The sequence below is a fragment of the Eucalyptus grandis genome, chromosome 6 (genome assembly GCF_016545825.1).
Source record: "Eucalyptus grandis isolate ANBG69807.140 chromosome 6, ASM1654582v1, whole genome shotgun sequence".
Lineage (NCBI taxonomy): Eukaryota > Viridiplantae > Streptophyta > Magnoliopsida > Myrtales > Myrtaceae > Eucalyptus > Eucalyptus grandis.
The window spans coordinates 10,930,072-10,949,083 of record NC_052617.1 but is presented as its reverse complement, the minus strand read 5'-3'; the positions used below and the strand labels follow the sequence as shown (position 1 = coordinate 10,949,083).

General features: G+C 39.3%; 1 protein-coding gene across 1 annotated transcript; it reads right to left on the bottom strand.

Annotated features, from left to right (window-relative positions):
* Positions 1-10,423: 10,423 nt before the first annotated feature.
* LOC104451467 (protein ACCELERATED CELL DEATH 6) lies at positions 10,424-13,899 on the bottom strand. The gene is made up of 4 exons (XM_039314321.1): positions 13,413-13,899; positions 13,093-13,320; positions 11,330-11,859; positions 10,424-10,708 (listed from the first exon to the last, which is right to left on the bottom strand). The coding sequence occupies exons 1-4, from the start codon at positions 13,897-13,899 to the stop codon at positions 10,424-10,426; spliced, it is 1,530 nt and encodes a 509-aa protein (XP_039170255.1).
* Positions 13,900-19,012: the final 5,113 nt, after the last annotated feature.

Here is a 19,012-nt window from a genome sequence, read left to right as displayed (position 1 = left end):
GCTGAAAGCCCCAAAACTAAAAACAATCGCCTGTCAGCCCTATTATGGTTGGATTAAGGTTTGGCGTATGTGCTTTGCTCCTTCTTTTAAATCTTGCGGAGATTGAGCCAATCTCATGGCTATCCATTAAGAAGAGACTATTGTATTACTTGTTACTTTATGACCTGCAGTTCATATCAAATGCCCTCGTCTCAATGTACATACTCTAGAAGTCTGTCATCTCTTCGAAGTGACGTGTTCTTAAGGCTATTAATTGGATGGTAGCACGAGGGAAGTACTAGGCTTGAGCTCAACTCGCACCATAATAACCCAGTTGAACTAGGGTAGGGAGTAGTCGCAGGGGGCAAAGGACATGGACAAAGGGGGCAAGTCCGATTTGCATACTGAACATGGAGAGAGCATGTCTATAATATATATATATATATATATATATATATATATATATATATATATATATATATATATATATATATGTATGATGAAAACTAGAATTAACTCATGACCACACTTTTTAATGTAACGATAGATGAGAGCATTATCAAAATAGGTGATCTCCTAAGAAAATGCATGTTTGTATATCAAAAGATAAAATTGTGACAGGTGGGATAGACTGAAGTAGACAATATGTTGAGTGAATTAATCTAAGGATATCATGATACGATATTAAAGTGGAATTCCTCTAGTCAGGGCGTAGTTCGGTAATGAACCATGTGGAAGCCATGGGCCAGTAACAACCTGGTCCAACAAGGGTAGGCTTGGACAAAGAGTGGCTCCGGACAAGTTTCTAAAATGGTGATAGAAGTGGGAATGAATCGATTTGCGCACCGAACAATGAGAGAAAAAGTGAGGTAATCCAAAAGGGTCACGCATGCTCATTGAGCTATGAGTTGAGCTCAAAATAAGCCAATGAAATTAGACCGAGCTATTTGAACAACGTAGTTCACTTCGTTCTCTGGGACTGATGTCCATGTTATGATGAGAAGGTCTATGAAGAGGGGCGAGGTTGATCCTATGTTAACAACAAAGTAAAATCATTAATGATTTAGAAGACCAGTTTCTGCACTTGACCTGCCGTCCCTTGTTGGCTGCAGCAAGTAATATAGCACGCAACAGATTTTCTCTTCGGCCAGCACCGATTCAAAGAACCTCGTTCCTAGGCGACATCGAAGCCTGCCAAATAATTCCCAATCATATGAGTACGCTGACAACATGAAAAAGAAAGAAACGGACCTTGAGCTGAAAAATTCAGCAACCTGTTGGATACATGAGACTCTTTCCAAAGGTACAGAAGACAGCTGTTGCGGCAGAGCCAAGAGGAGTGTATTTGTCACGGTCCCAAATTGCAGGGAATCTTGTAAAGAAATAGTAACTTCGGAAGATACCAAGTTATTTGCTATCCTAGTTGAATAAAAAAGAATTATGGGACTTGTCTTGTGTTTCGCGCTTTACTATTTAATGAAAGAGAATGATTCAACCAATGAAAGGCCTGCAAAGATCATCGAAGCGTTGTCTCTGTAGCAAATTACTAAAACAAAATGGCATTGTACGACTTTCCAACTTCAAGAAAGTATACCCACGTCATTCTTGTGTAATTGTCAATGAATAAGATGAAATATTTTCTGATTGAGTGTGGGGGTTCTCATTGGACCACACATGTCCATATGAACTAGCTCCAATGGCTTTTTAGCTCTCCATGCACCTCCTGATGGGAAGGACTATCTCTGTTGCTTTCCAAGGAGACAGCTTTCACAAACATCTGAAATTTCTGTAATGGGTGGAAAATCTCTCATCATATTTTTCTGATGGAGAATTTTTAGCCCAACAAAATTGAAGTGGCCAAATCTTTGATGCCATTGCCATGAATCATCAAGTTGAGCTTTCATGGCTATATCTTTGACATATTTCCATCGAATAGGAAAATTGTTATTTTTCATCTTAACAGAGGCAATGACATTTTTATATTTATCATAGATAATGCAGGCATCTCTATTAAAATATAGAGAATACCCACTTTGTATCATTTGGCCCACACTTACGAGATTTTGTGCAAGACGAGGGACTAGATATACATTATGTATATATTTTGGGCATTTATTTGTTTCCATTATGATGTTGCCTTTTCCTTTGACATCTACTAATGCACCATTGCCCAACTTTACTTGGGATTTCACTGACTTATCAATATTAGTGATTATAGATTTGTCCCCCGTCATGTGATTGCTACACCCACTATCAATGTACCATGTTTCATTTTTATTATCATTTGTTGCTTGGCCTGTGTAGAATGTATTCTCTTCATTTTCTTTTTTTTCTACATAGTTTGCTCGATTATTTGTTTTTGAGCGACAATCTTTTTCTACGTGGCCATATCTTTTACAAAAGCGGCATTGTTTTTCATTTATAAACCAACAATCCTTCTCCAAATGATTTGTTTTCTTGCAAATACCACAAGGTGGATAATTTTCCTTTAATATAGTTTCTCCTCCTTTTTTTTATTTTTCCATTAGCTCCTTCCACCATTTTTAGATTGATGAGACTGTACATTTACTTTAGATTGAAAGGCACTTTCAACTGAATCTTCATCTTGTGCCATTAGTCTTTTCTCATGTGCTTCTAGAGAGCCAATTGATTCACTCACTAATAGGGTCGTCAAGTCCTTAGTTCCTTCTATAGTTGTAACTATGGAGTTGTATTTTTTGGTAAGTGACAACAATATTTTCTCAACAACCCTTTGATCAGTTATCCCATCTCCATAGGCTCTCATTTGATTAACTAGTTCCTTTAATTTTCCACAATATTTTTGTACAGTCTCATAATTTTTCATTTTAGAATTCTCAAAATCTCTTCTCATAGTTTGAAGGCGAATAGTGCGTACCTTTTCCGATCCTTGAAATTCTTCTCGTAGTATATCCTAGGCCCCTTTAGCAGTCCTTGCTCCAATTATTCTTGGAAATACGGTTTCTAAGAGTGCTTGTTGGATGAAGTATAGTGCCCTTGCATCCTTTTGTAATTGATCATTCGAAACACCGGCACCTTCTTGTGGAGCCTCGCTACCTTTTCCATGATGTCCATAAGTCTTGGGCCATCAAGAATGTAGTCATTTTTATGCTCCAGAAGTCATAGTTGTTCCCATCAAAAATGGGAATGGGAAATGAGGATAAGGTAGAATTGGCCATAGTTTAATTACTGGGTATTTGGAAAGGGTCATTTTAGGAACGGGTAGATAGGACAAACGCCCAATACCAACCAAAGACGTGGCTCTGATATCACTGTTAGATTTTTTAGGAAGCATGTGTGTGTGCAAGTGTGTATGTGTGAAATATGAGTGGATATAAGTGGACTACAACGGCTAGGGCGTATGGGTAAAAAACAGGACTTTTATTATGATAGTTGGTATTACAAAGGAATGAGTATTTCTAGTTTTTTTGCTACATAGAATAGACATCCACAACTCCTATTTATAGGAGTGAGTCACCGTCTTCCTCTACTGACTTTGAGTACAAAATTAATCTAAAATTACAAGCTTGCTTCTTTGTCTCCTGCTTGTTGCGGCTTCTTCCGGATCTTTTGGTTGCTTCTCCATTATTTTCTTCTTTTTCTATGCTCTGCAGCTCCCTACCACTTTTGTTGACTTTATTCAATCAACTTCCAGCTGGCTTTTCTTCCTTCACACGTACACTTGCTGCCCACATAGTACTAGAAATTTCTCCAATACATGAGAATCTTAAGCATGTGTAGTATGATGTAGTCTAGAGCTTTCCAAAAATGGATCACTTTTTAACATTTCCGTTGATTTATGTGATAATTTTTTTTTATCCCGTGTATCCTTTAATTTTCGTACTATTTCACTACATAACCCCACATAGAATCTCATATGTTCACAAGATGATTTATCAAGATGAGCAAAAAGTTACCTTCTTCTTGGTGTATTGCCAACGAGACTCGCAAATATCCAGAAACGTGCAGCCCTTGGCGTTTTTCGCCCTCAGATCCACCCCAGGAATCTTCAGCAACCTCTTCACCATTCTGTAGTTCAGGTCCTCAGCAGCCACATGCAACGGCGTGTTTCCATAGCGGTTGGCTTTGTTCACCAGCCTCACCAGCTCGGGCAGTCTCAACACCGCCTTAGAGTGACTCGGCCGGCACTTCAGCACGAGATGAACCGCGTTCCGGCCCTTGTCATCGGAGATCTCAACTGTCTCAGCATAACCCCATTTATTCTTTCTTCAAAAAACAGCTTTTGCCGACGGGAATCAAGTCAATTTGACTAAAGAAAGTAGGACACTGCTACTGCTCACAAAAGCAAAGTCAGAGCTAACAACGTGGTCAATCTTTTGCGTGTGACAATACTTATATTTAAAGGTTTTGATTTTGAAGATGAAGAAGACCCTTGAAAGATCATTGTTTTGATTAGTAGAATAGACTTTTATTCTAGGGTTTTTACATCTTTTTGGCATTAGCCAATAGTCAAATGGCCGAGAGGCTGAGAAGTCAGCCACTCGAGTTCTGTCCTCAAATGGGAAAAGCTTAGATTCTCGAGAGATTTCAACTTCTTAGTTGAGATATGTGAATGAAGAGAAAAATAATATTTTGTTCATTGACTATGATTAGTATCATGTACCTATCTATATGCTTTACCTAATGACTATCTAAGGTAAGATATAAGAATAAATCAAGGAGAATATATAGAATCACATAATCACATAATATCTTAAATTTATTTCTAACATCTCCTCAAACTTAAGATGATTTGAAAGAAGTCAACTTGAGTTTGAAAAATAAATCTAGAAAACACCTGGGTGAATGTCTCTTGGTAAAAACATCAACAGTTTGTTCAATGGATGAAACAAAGACAAGTCAAACAGTGCCACAAAGAACGTGATATCGGATGAAATGACAGTCTATTTTAATATGCTTGGTATGTTTATGAAAAACATCATTATGTGCAATTTGGATAGCACTCCGATTATCACAATGAATGATTGTTCCAATATGATAATGCACTCCCATATCTTGTAGTATCCACCGTAACCATAAAAAGTCTAATATCTTATCAGCAAGAGCTCAATATTCTGCTTTTTTACTAGAGCTAGCAATAGTGGTCTGTTTCTTGCCACACCATGAGATAAATAAGTTGCCTAAAAAGATGTAGTAGCTTGTAGTAAAGCAACGATCGTGAGAGTCACCGGCCCAGTCAACATCATAATAAGTTGTCAACTCCAAGGTAAAATGAATAGAAAAATGAAGACCATCAAACAATGTACCGTTGGCGTAGCAAAGAATTCGAAGAACTGCAGCAAAAATAGTTGTACAAGGCACGGTCATGTACTGACTAATAATGTGAACGGTATAAGTGATGTCAGAATATGTAACAGTGAGATATATAAGACTACCAAACAACTACCAATAAAGTGTAGGATTTGGAAGGAGAGTTCCATCATTGTCATTGAATTTTGCATTCAATTCAATGGGAGTAGAAGCAATCTTGTTATCAATGAGCCCACCTTGAGAGATAAGATTAGTGGCATATTTTGCTTGTGAGAGATAATAACCAAAAGCATAAGACGCAACCTCCAAGCCTAGAAAATAGCAAAGTCGCCTAAGATTTTTCATTTCGAACTAATTACTAAGACACTGCTAGAGTTTGGTAATGCTATACTGATCATTTCCAATAATAACTATATAGTCCACATATAAGAGCAGCATAATGTATCCACGATGCATGTGTTGAACAAATAAAGTGTGGTCATAAGGATTGGATTTATAGCCCAAAGATTCCATGGTTGAACTAAACTGGGAGAATTACCAAAAAAGTCATAAACCTTTTGTAATTGTGTCAATTTAATTCTAAACTCTTTTTTTTTTTTTTTTTTTTTGCCAGTTGACTTCTTAACCTTTTACAATTGTACTAGTTTAGTCATTCTGACCAAAATTGGCCAGTTAACGCTAATGTGGCCGCCAGCCGACGTGGGCAATAAATATTTTATTATTTTTTAACCTTTTTAACCTTTTTTTCTTTCTTTTCTTTTTTTCCTCCCTCCTCCTTCCTCTTCCCCCCTACTCCCTCCTTCTTCCTTTGGCTCTAGTGACTAGCCAGCCCTCGTCGATCACCGGATTGAGGTGGTCGGGCAAGCTCGCCACAACGTCATTGGGTGAGGGCAAGCTTGCCCTGCCACCGTGGGCGCCCCGCCGGATCTTGCGGTGAGCTCACTTGCAAGCTTTGCCCGCCAAGAAGGAGGGAAGCCAATAAATATTTTATTAAATTTTTAACCTTTTTAACCTTTTTCTTTCTTTCTTTTTTTTCCTCCTCCTCCTTCCTTTCTTGCCCTCCCTCGTTTGGCTCTAGTGACTAGCCAGCCCTCGCGAGGGTGAGCTCGCCACAACGTCATTGGGTGAGGGCCGCCTCGGATCTAGCGAGGGTGAGCTCACTTGGCCGCCTCAGTCCAGCGACCGGTGAGGGTTGGCCGGTCATCGGAGCCAAAGGAAGAAGGAGGGAAGAGGGGGAGAAAAAGAGAGAGAGAGAGAAAAAGGTAAAAAAAAAAAGATTAAAAATTTAATAAAATAATTCGAAAAAATAATATATTATTTAAAAAATTGTTATCGGGGCTAGCCAATGGCCACGTTGGTTGGCTAGCCAATTTTGGCCGAATGACTTAATTGGCATAATTGTAAAAGATTTAGGATTCAATTGGTAAAAAAAAAAAAAATAAGTTTATGACTGAATTGACACAATTCCAAAAGGTTTAGGACTTTTTGGTAATTTCTCCGAACTAAACTTAGAGTACCATGCACATGGAGCTTGCTTCAATCCATACAATACTTGACGTAATCAACACAATTTATCAGATGAATGAGTATAGTGTGCCATGTAAACTTCCTTTGCAAGATTTCCTTTAAGAAAAACATTTTTGATATAATATGTGAATCAATAAAAAAAAAATATTTCGTTCATTGACTAATGAATAATACATGTGCCTATTTATAGGCTTTACACAACGACTATCTAAAGTAACAAATAAAAATAAATCGAGCATAACATACAAAATCATAGAATCATAAGATATCCTAAATATATCTCTAACATTCTCTAAGACAATCTTGCTTAATCCAAAGGAAACACTGTTAGAAGGGAGATGGCCAGCCCAAATAACAAAAGCACACTTATGTCCAAAGTTTTCGATGCGGAGACAAGCGGATCGAACAATAAAATAGCCTGGACAAACTCTCAATTTCAGGGGCTCATGCTGTCAACTCATTTCATGCCCACAAACCTGGAATTTATCGGGGGATGGCACATCTATACAAGCAAATTGAGAAGATGCATGTACTTTTTGTTCGCACATGTGCGCGACATTGAGTCCTTCGGTAAGATCACTACAGACTTCTACGCGTTTATCGTGGATAATGCAAACCCCACTGCATTTAGTATAACTTGGTTCGTTGCCTCCTGCCAAACTTGCTTCAGCTTTCAATTCTATATAATCCGAAACAGTCAAATTTTAAACACGCCTGATTTCATCAATTTATTACGAAGACTGCAACCAAAGTATGATTAAAGTTTCTTCAAATGTTGGGCATCTGAATGAGATTGAAATGTATTAAGTTTGACACGCAAAAATTAAAACTTTCTTTTGAGGGAAAAAAAAAACACACTCTCTATGTAAAGCACGCATTATGAGATACAAACAACTTGTATAATTCATATCGGTCATATCCTTGATTTTGTGAGGCTTAGAATTTTAAAATCATCTATTTAACTATGGTTATGTTTGTTTAGGTTAAAAATATAATTAACAAATTTTGGAGCACAAGTTGAGGTCATGGTTCATTTTAAAGCAAGAACATCCAATTCTTAAAAGGTTGGCTATAATTTGGGTTAAATGCTTGATTTTGTGAGTTTTAGAGCTTTCAAATCATCATATAATTGTGTTCATTTCGGTTTAAAGAGATTCGAGTTTTTATCTATGGTCATAAATTCTTTGAAGGGATCATTTGGATTTACACATCTAAAATAAGGACACTTGTCCTCGAACATATATGTATATATATGTATATATATATATTTATATATTTATATATATTTATATATGTATACACATAACTGGTATTATTCTTCAATGAATCACTTTATGTATCCTTATATTCATATATTGTTTATCCTTCCGTTAAATGGATTTGAAAAGAATGTTTAGATTTAAGATGAATAAAAACCTCTTCATTGTCTTCCCAAAGATGCATCGGCAGGAAGTAATTTGTTGCTTCTTAGGATACATTGAGTAAAACTAAAATTTGCATAGCTTTACATGGAAGCCACCAGAGCCAATTAACCACTTGGGTTAAAATTTCTAATCCGTGCATGCATCGTGTAATGTGTATGTATAATTTTTCAAGTGATTCTTTTAATTACATTTTATTTAGTTAACAAGTACAGATTCGTTAACACCAGACCCAAAATCTAGACCAAAACATAAAGAAGCTAATATCCCAAATAAAAAACATAACAATACACTTAACCAATAAGACCTACTCAATTAAATGCCTAAAAAAGCTTGTCGATTGTAAATGTTATGTTAATAGGCTTGGCCCATGAAACTTATCGATGGGTCTAAAGAGCTCATCAATTAGGAGTTTTCGATGAAGAGCGTTTTAGTAGAGATCAAGACACGTGCGGGCGATTGATCGATTCCAAACATGAATGAAAGTTGAAGTTTGAGCCAAGAAGGATCCATCAACTAAGGGATAACAATAGCAAAAGGATCGAAAGCGGTGACAAGTCATCTTGAAGTACTGTGAGACAATTAGAGATTCTTGCATAGGAAAATCAAAGACACACAACAAATTCACCCATTAAAGATGAGAGGAATAAGAGTTTGCACACTTATTTTACACATGCACGTATCTTTCAAATCGTTTCAATACTTCGAACAAGAATCATGCTGCATCTATCAAGGAGTCCATCGAGTTAGGAAAAAATTATTCAGATTAGATCTTTCTTGAGGGTTTGAGTTTCAAATTCAAATTAGATTATTCCTAAGTTCAATATTTGTCTTTGAGTATGAAAGCTTTCAAGTCGAGTCTTACTTTATCTATGCTTTTTATTGATTTCCTTTGAGAAGTATATTGTTTAACTCCAGTCATTGTTCCGATTCAATCACAATCTTTGCAATTTCCTTATTGATCTTTAAGTAATTGTTTTCTGACATTGGAGAGGAGAATATGAAGCTCTTAGATCTGCAAGCTAAAGGACCATAGAACTACGTGGTAGGTAGAATTAGGGTTAGATGATGATTACCATTTATAGCGAGCCATCTTACGGAGAGATGAGGTTGAGGTATCCGCTAGAGCACCAAAAGGGCGTGCGTTAAAGTATTTGAGTATTTCGAGGAGAAACTGAAATTAAATAACAGAAATCAATGATTCCAGCAAACTTGGATTGATGGTCATGGCAGATTATTGAGAAACCGCGAGCCCCTTTAGAGCCATTTTCGTGAAGAACGGGAAAAACTCCATTCAGGGAATTACTTAACGTCGACATCTGCGTGCATTAGATCATGAATGAACAGCCCGGAGAGATGCCAAGTAGAGATTGTTGATGGAGTACGCGGACAGTTTCTTCTGAACTTGCAAATATTTGTCGAACCTGACTTAATTTTAGGTCTCAAATCTTCCACGTCCGGGTAGATTTTATTTATGCAGGATATAACGGATGAATGACATGCAAACAAAAAGAAGAAAATGGTTTCGACTTCCACTACGAATGTCTAAACGACTTTGAATGCGTAGTCCACAACTAATACCATGATAAAATTGAGTTCTGAGTTTGGTAAAAACAAGACAAGTCAACAAGAGCCTAAAATCAGCAAAGAGGGAACACCGGTGGTGCTTGGAACGTGGACCTTATGACGAGAAGCGCTTGTAATGTGGCCCCAAAGATAGACGAGGTGGCACAGTCCGCTTGATTTCATCATCGACGGAATTAGTTTTATCGGAGGACTCAGAGTTATTGTGAACCTTCCCATTCCAACTGACACTCCAAGGCTTCTTCGAGCTCTTCTTGCTGAGGAGCAGATGAAGACGCACAGGAGTAGAAGTGAAGCTCTTGACCTGGAAATACTTGATCAGGAACGGGATGCTCGATCCAATGACCCCCACAGAAAACTCCAACCACACGACATCCCTCGGTATGACGCTGTACAGCCCCATCATGAAGGCAACCATGGTCCCCGAGGGAGATGTAAAGCAGTTTCTTACTGTACACGATGGCCCTTCCTCAAGGCCATTTCCTCGGCAAGCATGGCTGAGATCAAGAGGAACAGGACTGTCAGGGAAGTAGATACGGCGATGACGTCAGTTAGGATGAAGACCCTGAAAGCGGTTTTGATCAATGAGAATAGGCTGGCCAGGTTTGTGGTTTTTCGGCCGCTTAATTTCGCCGGAGGTGGTTGCTGAGGGAGTCATGGAAGTTGCATAAGGGGGATGGCAGCGGTGGAAGAGCGTCAATATCTTCAGGCGTCAAACCACCAGGCAATGTGAAGGCGGCGGCAAAAGTGATGGTAGCAAGGAGGGTGGCGACGACGCAGAGGGCATTGGCGTGGCCCTTGAGGTTGGCTTCGGGCTTGTCGAGGAAGGTGGGTTCGCCGGCGGGGTGGTTCCAGCTCTGAGGCTTTCGGCCAGCCCGGATGGACTTCAGGTATCGGTAAAGGTAGTCCTGCAGATGAGCAATAACGATCAGCAGTTGATAGAAGCAGGTAACAGAAATGGACCATTCTATTTTATGGTAAGGCTCGTGTAATTTTCAAGGTCATCAACAGCCTAGATTTCCCGCCAAATAACGTAAACCTATATAGATAGATCGGTTAGAGGAAGCACTAGTTTAATTTCCCCCAAATGGATACAATCTTTATAGAATTTTATTGAGTCTGCCACGTAGTTCTGTAAATTAGTTTTAATACCTCTATTAATATACAAAGCCCAATATATGAGCTCCAATAGATTTATTTACTCAATTTACTAAGAAGTACCAGTAAGCACTATAACATATGACGACAATAATGGGTTACGGCAACAACAAAAAAAAAAAAACCAATGTTGACAATATTATAGAGAAAAGAACAAACCAATTTCCAGCTCAAATTTTCACAAAAAATTTGGACCAACTCATATAAATCTTGAGTGCTCTTTATTATTCCGTTGATTTCTCTTATAACTATTTTTGTCCCTCATTAAATTTATGTTACAAAATCCTTTAATTTTCTCGCTATTTCACCACATAACCCGACGCAGAATCCCATGTGCAAAAGATAATTTAGTCAGATGAGCTAATAATTACCTTCCTCTTCGTGTATTGCCACTCAGACTCACAAATATCGAGAAATGTGCAGCCCTCGTCGTTCTTGGCCCTCAGATCCACCCCAGGAATCTTCAGCAACCTCTTCACCATTCTGTAGTTCAGGTCCCCAGCCGCCACGTGCAGCGGCGTGTTCCCAAAGCGGTCGGCCTCGTTCACCAGCCTCACCAGCTCGGGCAATCTTAGCACCGCCTTAGAGTGTTTCGGCCCGCACTTCAGCGCGAGGTGAACCACGTTCCGGCCCTCGTCGTCAGCGACCTCGACCGTGTCGGGGCAGTGCTCGAGGATCTCTCCCAGGACGTGGAGATGGCCCGACGAGGTGGCTTCGAGCAGTGGGGTTCGGCCATGGGTGCGTTCCTTGGTGTAGGCCGAGGAAGGGTCGGTTAGGAGGAGGCGGGTGGCGATGTCTTTCTCTCCGGCTTTCGCTGCGAAATGCAGGGCTGTTCTTCCGTTGTCGTCGGCCTTGTTGATCATATCCGATCCTTGGAGATTTATGAGAGCTTCCACGCAATCTAGGACACGAGGAAGAACTCGTTAGAAAGAGTAGATAGAAATATAATAAAAGAAATGGGAGATGTAACTGCCGATGTTATGGTTTCTTTATATGTGGGCTTGTCTGCTCTAAGCATAGCATCTAGATGATAACATCTCCTAAGGGACATGTAATTGATTTTGCCACCAAAGTTCGCTTTTTTCTTCTTGGGTTTTCATATGAAACGCCCTTCGAGTTACACAATCCACCATTGCCAACATCGATAGGTTAGTTTAGAGTAAGGGTGATTGGTTTTTGGTATAGTCATGTTGCCATACTTTGTTTCTTGTTGAAATTGAAGGTTGACTATGAGATACATCATAGAACTAATTAAAGAAGATGGGGATGATAAATTACAAAAGTACATGTCTTTTTAGATTTTGTTATGAGTTTCACTACATAGTATAGTAGGTCAATAAAGCTTGAAGAAAATCAAAAATCCTTTTTAAAATTCCTCAATTACCATTCACGCAAGTTTAAATCCGTTTCCTTTTCTTTTTTCTTTTGGAAGACCAAGAGATGCCTCAATTGATTTCAGTTGTTAATAATACAAAGTTCAAAGTGATCAATTAGTGCTGGCACGAATAAACTCCCTCAGTTCCTTCAACATCATATGCCTTCACATAGCATTTCTTGCTTGTTCATGTACGTTAAAAGAGTGTAGTTTCTATATTTATTATCTAAGCGTTTGCTTGAACTAAAAAGTTGAAAGGCGACATATTGATGCTTCATAAAAATAGAAACACACACTTCAGACCATACTTGATTTTGCGCCGGATAGAACCTCCCGTTCTCAAAAAGAAATCTGCTAGTCATATGAATACCATAGTTATATTTTGCATCATATCGAACACTTACATGTTGCGCAAAAAATAACTATATGTATAGTCTTAAGACTGGTACCCAGTAGAGTTTGCTATGTTTGGTAAATATTTTTAGTCTATTAGTAGATTGTTATTTCCATGCAAGTACTTTAAAAATCTATTTCCATAGTGCTTTCCATATATCTCCTTTGACTTGTAAGCGTGCGACTAGCCCCAGCGGATGAGCACCAGAAAGGATAGAGAAAATAAGCCTTATATACTAATAGAGAAAATAAGATGCTATATGCATGTGTGATGCCACGTCATTTATAAATCCTAATAAATTGATTTTTCAGAAAATAAAGGACCATGTAATTACTCATTTTAAGCATGTATTAAAATTGACATACTCCTACTTCCAGCAAGAACAGCAGCGTGCAAGGGGTTTTGGCCTTCCGGGCCCCTCAAAGCGCGATCCCGAACACCTTCTTCACGTTGCCTGCCGCTCTCCAAGAACTTCACCATCTCCTTTACCACTTTCTCAAACCCTAACTCAGCCGCCACATACAATGCGCTCTCGCCGGCCTTGTTGACGCTCCCCACCATCTCTTCATCCTCTTCCACAGTAACATCCCCATCTTCTCATCCCCGTTCCTCAGCGCCTCGTGCAGCGCTGTGTTCCCGGCCCCGTTCGTCTTCCTCAGCAAGCTGGTAATGATCCTGGCTGTGCCCCCATTCTCCATCTCTTTCATCTTCTGTGTGCATGGCGTCTCGGTGGTGGCCTTCCCCTCCCGTAGCTTGGCCTCGGAGAGGATGGTCTCCATAACTTTGAAGTGGCGTGTCCGCGCTGCGATGTGCAGCGGCGTGTCCGCGCCGCGACAGGAGTTGTTAGGCTTGTCCACGAGCTGGGCGCACTGGCGGCAGGAGTTGTTGGGCTTGGCCACGAGCTGGGGGCACTTGCGGAGGACCTGCTTGATGAAGTCCTCGTGGCCCGACTCCGCCGCGAGGTGGACGAGATTGTTGCCCTTGCGGGTCTCTAGTTTGAGGAGGTCTAGCTGGGGTTCGTCTTCTCCATATTTCCGGATCGAGTTTTCGAGGGCAGTGAAGTTGCCTTCTTTGGCGGCTTTGTACATACTTGGGTCCATGTACTTCGTTGGGGGTTGACCGTCCTCCTCCATCTTCGTCTCTTGTTCTTCTTCTCGAATTGCAGGCCTCATCTTTAGCGTGTGGAGAAAGCAAATTGAGTATTGAGTGGGGAGGAAGAGATGGAGGAGGGAGTCGCGTGCTATAAGATCTATAAGGTTTCGTGCGTGGTTATTGCGGGCCATTTTCTAGGCAAGTCGGGAATAATAAGCCTTACGTGTCTTTGATTTGTGAGGACGACTTTTATCGCATCTCCAAATTTTTGTGTGAACTGAGAACCACAAATTATCAGCGGATTAGTCAACTAATCAAGCATCTTGACGTGAACATTATTCGGTCAGCGCGTTCCCACTCGTTTGATTCTATGAGAAGGGGGCTTTGCTGTGGAGGGGCTCGATAAGGACATCGCGGGCCTAATCACCCAGCGGAAGCTCTTCAGAGCTAGTCTTGCTATGTTCTAGCCTCGAAAATACGGGGTATTGAAGAAACACCGCCTCTTTCCTCTTCTCCAGACTTTTCCTTCTTAGCTGCCATGTCCAGATTCTTTCAAAAGAAAAGTCAGCCAACGACTGGCATCTTGCCAACCTGCTTGGTAACAATGCTTGTGGACTCTACCGACTAAGAAGTAAACTTGTTAAATGGGTGAGCTGGGTTGGGTCATAAATGATACAACTTAAATTGACCCATTTAACCTATTTATAACTCATTTATTGTAATGCAAATTTCTTGATCCATACCTGACCCGATTCATTTAATTAAATTTAGGAGATTTTATTTTTTATGTTTTTTTTTTCAAGAAAATGAAATTGCTAAAGTAAATAGATGAAGAAGCACAAGGAGTATGGTGGTGACTGGAGTATTCCCAACGTTTTTGTTAGCCATTAGCGTGAGGTATTCTCCCATTCCACCTCCAAGCCAGCTACTGATGCTGCCCACAAGAGACCCTTTCCAATGATATTATTGTGGTATTTTATTAAGTTTGGTCTATCAGGTAACTTGGTGTACTGTTGGTCAAGATAACCAAAACCCCATCAGCATTACTAGGATATAATCAGGTGTTGATTGGTTAGTTAAGACCACATTCGGTCACCTATGCATGGATTGTCACGTCATTCAATATATTGATTTTATTGTCATTCCTGGTATACCTAGGTAGACAAATGCTATTCTTTGAAACTTTCGAGTTTTGGTACAAAATAATATGTGTAAGGATGATCTAAAATAGTGAAAATTACCAAAAATTTCATAAACCTATTACAATTGTGCCAATTGAGTCATAAACTTATGTTTTTTGGCCAATTGAGTCCTAAATCTTTTGTAATTGTGCCAATTTAGTCCCTCAAGCCAAATTTGGCCAGCCGGCACTGATGTGGACACCGATCATCTCTAGCAGACAATTTTTTAATAATATTTTATTTTATTTTTCTATATTTTCTTTTTTTCTCCTCCTCCCTCGTTCTTCCTCTTGCTCAAGCGATCGGCTAGACCAATGGCTAGTGAGCTTGCCTTGCTGTCACCGAGTGAGGGCAAGTTTGCCTAGCCACTAGTGTGGCTAGCTGCCGTCGGATTTGGTGAGTGTTCACTAGTGGTGGGGCGAGCTCGCCCTTGCCTAATGATGGAGAGGTAAGCTTGCCAACCGCCTCAGACTGATGACCGGCCATCCCCTTAGGTCGATCGCCGAAGCAAGAGGAAGGAGGAGGGAGGAGGGAGGAGGGGAAAAAGAGAAAAAAAATGAAAAAAAAATCGATAAAATAAAATATTATTAAAAAATTATCTGTTGACGTTGGCTCGTGTCCACGTTAGTGTCGGATGACCAAATTTGGCCAAGTAAGTTAAATTAGCATAATTGCAAAATGTTTATGACTTAATTGATTAAAACAATAAATTTAGGATTGAATTGGCACAATTTCAATAAAATTAGGAATTTTTTGGTAATTTTCCCATCTAAATTACCGTTACATTAAACGAGGCGGTAAACAAGCGTTTAAAATGTGGACCACATTGAGCACCCGCTTCAAGTCTGCAACTATGATTTTGTCCACCAATTTTATCCGCCTACCTAATATCTTTTTAATAAAAGAAGTCTTCTATAGGAAAACGATGGTTTTGGTACAAATCTTATGTAGCTTAATGACGCAAGTCAACGGACCCGACCTGGTCACTTTGGGTCGGGAGTCGTAATCGCGTGTATGCCAATTGTCAAACTTGCCAAGTGGAGAGAAAAGAACAAAGACCAAGATATTTCTCGAGAAATTACAGGAAATATCGCCTGGAAAAGTTGTTGGATGCTTCGATTGCTCGTGGAAATTTCGATGGTTTCCCAAATGACTTTATACAAGACAGAAAAACATGTTGAAAAAGCACCCCCCTCTCTCTCTCTCAAGTTCTCCGGATCTCTCTCCACTTCTCCAGACTTTTCTGTCTAGACAATTCTTCAGCTTCAGCCGCAATTGTTGACCCAACAGGTTGCAATAAAATAATAAGGAAGAAGAGTTATTTGGGCAAGAACCCTATAAATAGGGGTTCTTGCCCCTTGTGTGAGCGTGCGTGTGTAGTGGTGTAGGGTGTGTACGTGAGGTGTGTGTAGTGTAAGTGTAGAGAAATAAAGAGCGAGTGGGTGTGTGTGCAGGGGTCTTGAGAGTGTGTTGTGTGCTATGTATGCATGTGAGTGTGAGGGAAATTGTGTAGAGTTGTCCAAGCATTGTATGTGGTGTCAGTAAATATTGTAATAGTGAAAGTCATATTTCGTAAGTTATATTTGTACCACGTTTCCGCAAGGTTCAACAAAACATAGGAAATATCGGTTCCGATTGCTTCTGGAAATTGTGTGACGAGACTCATGAACGTGAACCGAAACATTCCTATGGTTTTGTACCATCCATATCTTTTGATTTCTCGTGGCTGGGCCGGCTTGAAAACATGTTTTCCTGACATATTTCTCGAAGAATTATGCAGAATCAATAGAAATATTGCCCAAAAAATTTGTCAGAGGCTCGCATAAAGGACCCGCAGCTCCTATGCTAAAATATCTTAGCATTTATCTGTTGATTATATCACTCCAAGGGTATGACTCAATGCCTTTTAAACACATTCGGGAAGTCGATGCCAAGTTTAACATGCCAGGATTATTTGAAGAGACAAATCTCAGTGTTTTCCTAAATTTTCACAGTCAATGACATCTCGATTCTTGACTCTAGACAAGCAAACCTTTCCCCATTAGAAATGAGTTCCAGATCCATCCTTGAATGTAGCATGACATCATGTTTGAGTTAGAAGAACTCCAGCTCAACCGATGACGAAGAGAGTCAAGTAGAGGTATGTATCATCTAATTTATCATGTTAAGATAGATGGATTGGCAACATAGTAACTATAAGAAATGAAGGTTGGGTTATATATATATATATATATTTTCAGAATTAATTTCTAGTTGAGAGCGAAAATTCACTGGTCTTAGCTCGTTCTTACGTGGGCATGTTGTAGATTAAATTTGACAATTAGCTTGCAATTTTGTCATGTAACATCTTCTACAAACGACTGTACAGACTTAAGGATGACTTATTGTCTTACGTCATCTCAAATTGTCAAAAGGTCATTTTATGACTTGTTGTCGTCCGTCATCTACCAATAAGGATTAACCACGTTCCATCCTCATGCGCCACATTTATGATTGAGAATGAAACGTATAGATGGTTTGAATTAGATCTGATTCGAGTGGTTGCAACATGGACCACATTTATGATTGAGAATGAAACTTGTATATGGAAACTTGTATATGGTTTGAATTAGACCTAATCTAACTCGTTGCAACGCAGATCACATTTATTATTGAGAATGAAACTTGTATATGGTTTGAATTAGACCTGATCTGACTCGTTGCAACGCAGATCACATTTATTATTGAGAATGAAACTTGTATATGGTTTGAATTAGACCTGATTCGACTCGTTGGACCACATTTATGATTGAGAATGAAACTTGTATATGGTTTGAATTAGACTGACTTGACAACAATGGTAACAATTTTTTCTTAAATTTGCCCATGATTTAGAACTACTAGGCTTTATACTATACGTAATTTAGGGGTGTGGTTTAGGTCTCTTGCAACTTATCGGCTTTATAGTCGAGTCTAACTTAGACTCATGTTAAAAGTCCGATCCCATATACTAGGTCTGGCTTAAAACTTCCGGTGTCTTGAACTTTTCTGTCCTTGCTTATGGTCAAACGGGTCTTACAAAGTAGGGGTGAGCAGGGTTATCGGGAGCCGGAGAATTGGATAAGGTATGTGGTTATGGTGTAGCGAAGCTTATTTATAAGTTACATCCAAGAAGAATTAGTGATCAATTCAATTAAATCTTGTGGTAAGATTTGAGTGTATAATTTCCTTCAAGAGATTGAAAGATTATTTTGTGATAAATTATGAGGTTAAATACTACGTGCGTTATTGGGCATAATTGAGGTTTGAGAAACACCGAGACTGTTTGAGTAACTCGAGTATGGCCGTTATCTCCATATAGTATTTGATTTATTTGATCTATAGTGGAAGTTGATGCAGCTCTCCCCCGAATCAGGTATTCAATTTATTTTCTTATTCTATTTATTTTATTGTTCGATGGCTTGCTTTCTGCAATATCCCCAATTGTTAATAGGCCAATGCAAGCGGTTGTAAAAGGGGAATAATTTTTCCTATGTTTTTTTTTTAAAATCAATTTTGGAGCCAATGAAATGGACAAAAGTTCCTGTTCCTGTCTTGGTCTTCTTTTTCTTTTTCCCTTTCTTTTTTAATCTCCACTTGGCAAATTTGACAATAGCAATTACAACTCCCAACCCAAAGTGGCCAAGCTGGGTCCATTGACTTGCGTTAGAATATAATAAACAACGCATTCATCTAATAATTTAAGATTTTAGAAAAATTAGCAATACTTCCACCAAATTTCATATAATATTAGAGTTAAGAAGTCCCGAATTCAAAACTTTTAGGCCTTTTATTTGCCTCCCCAATCACATATTTCCATGCTCTAGGGGAGTCCACCAAATCCCACAAATTTCTACAAAAGGGTTCTTTTTGTATAATCATGCGATGAATGCATTCTAGTGAAGGCTACACCTTGGAGTTATATTAGAACGATGCTAGGAACAGAAACTTGGCCACTCCGGGTTGGGAGTCGTAACCGCTATAGTCAAATTCA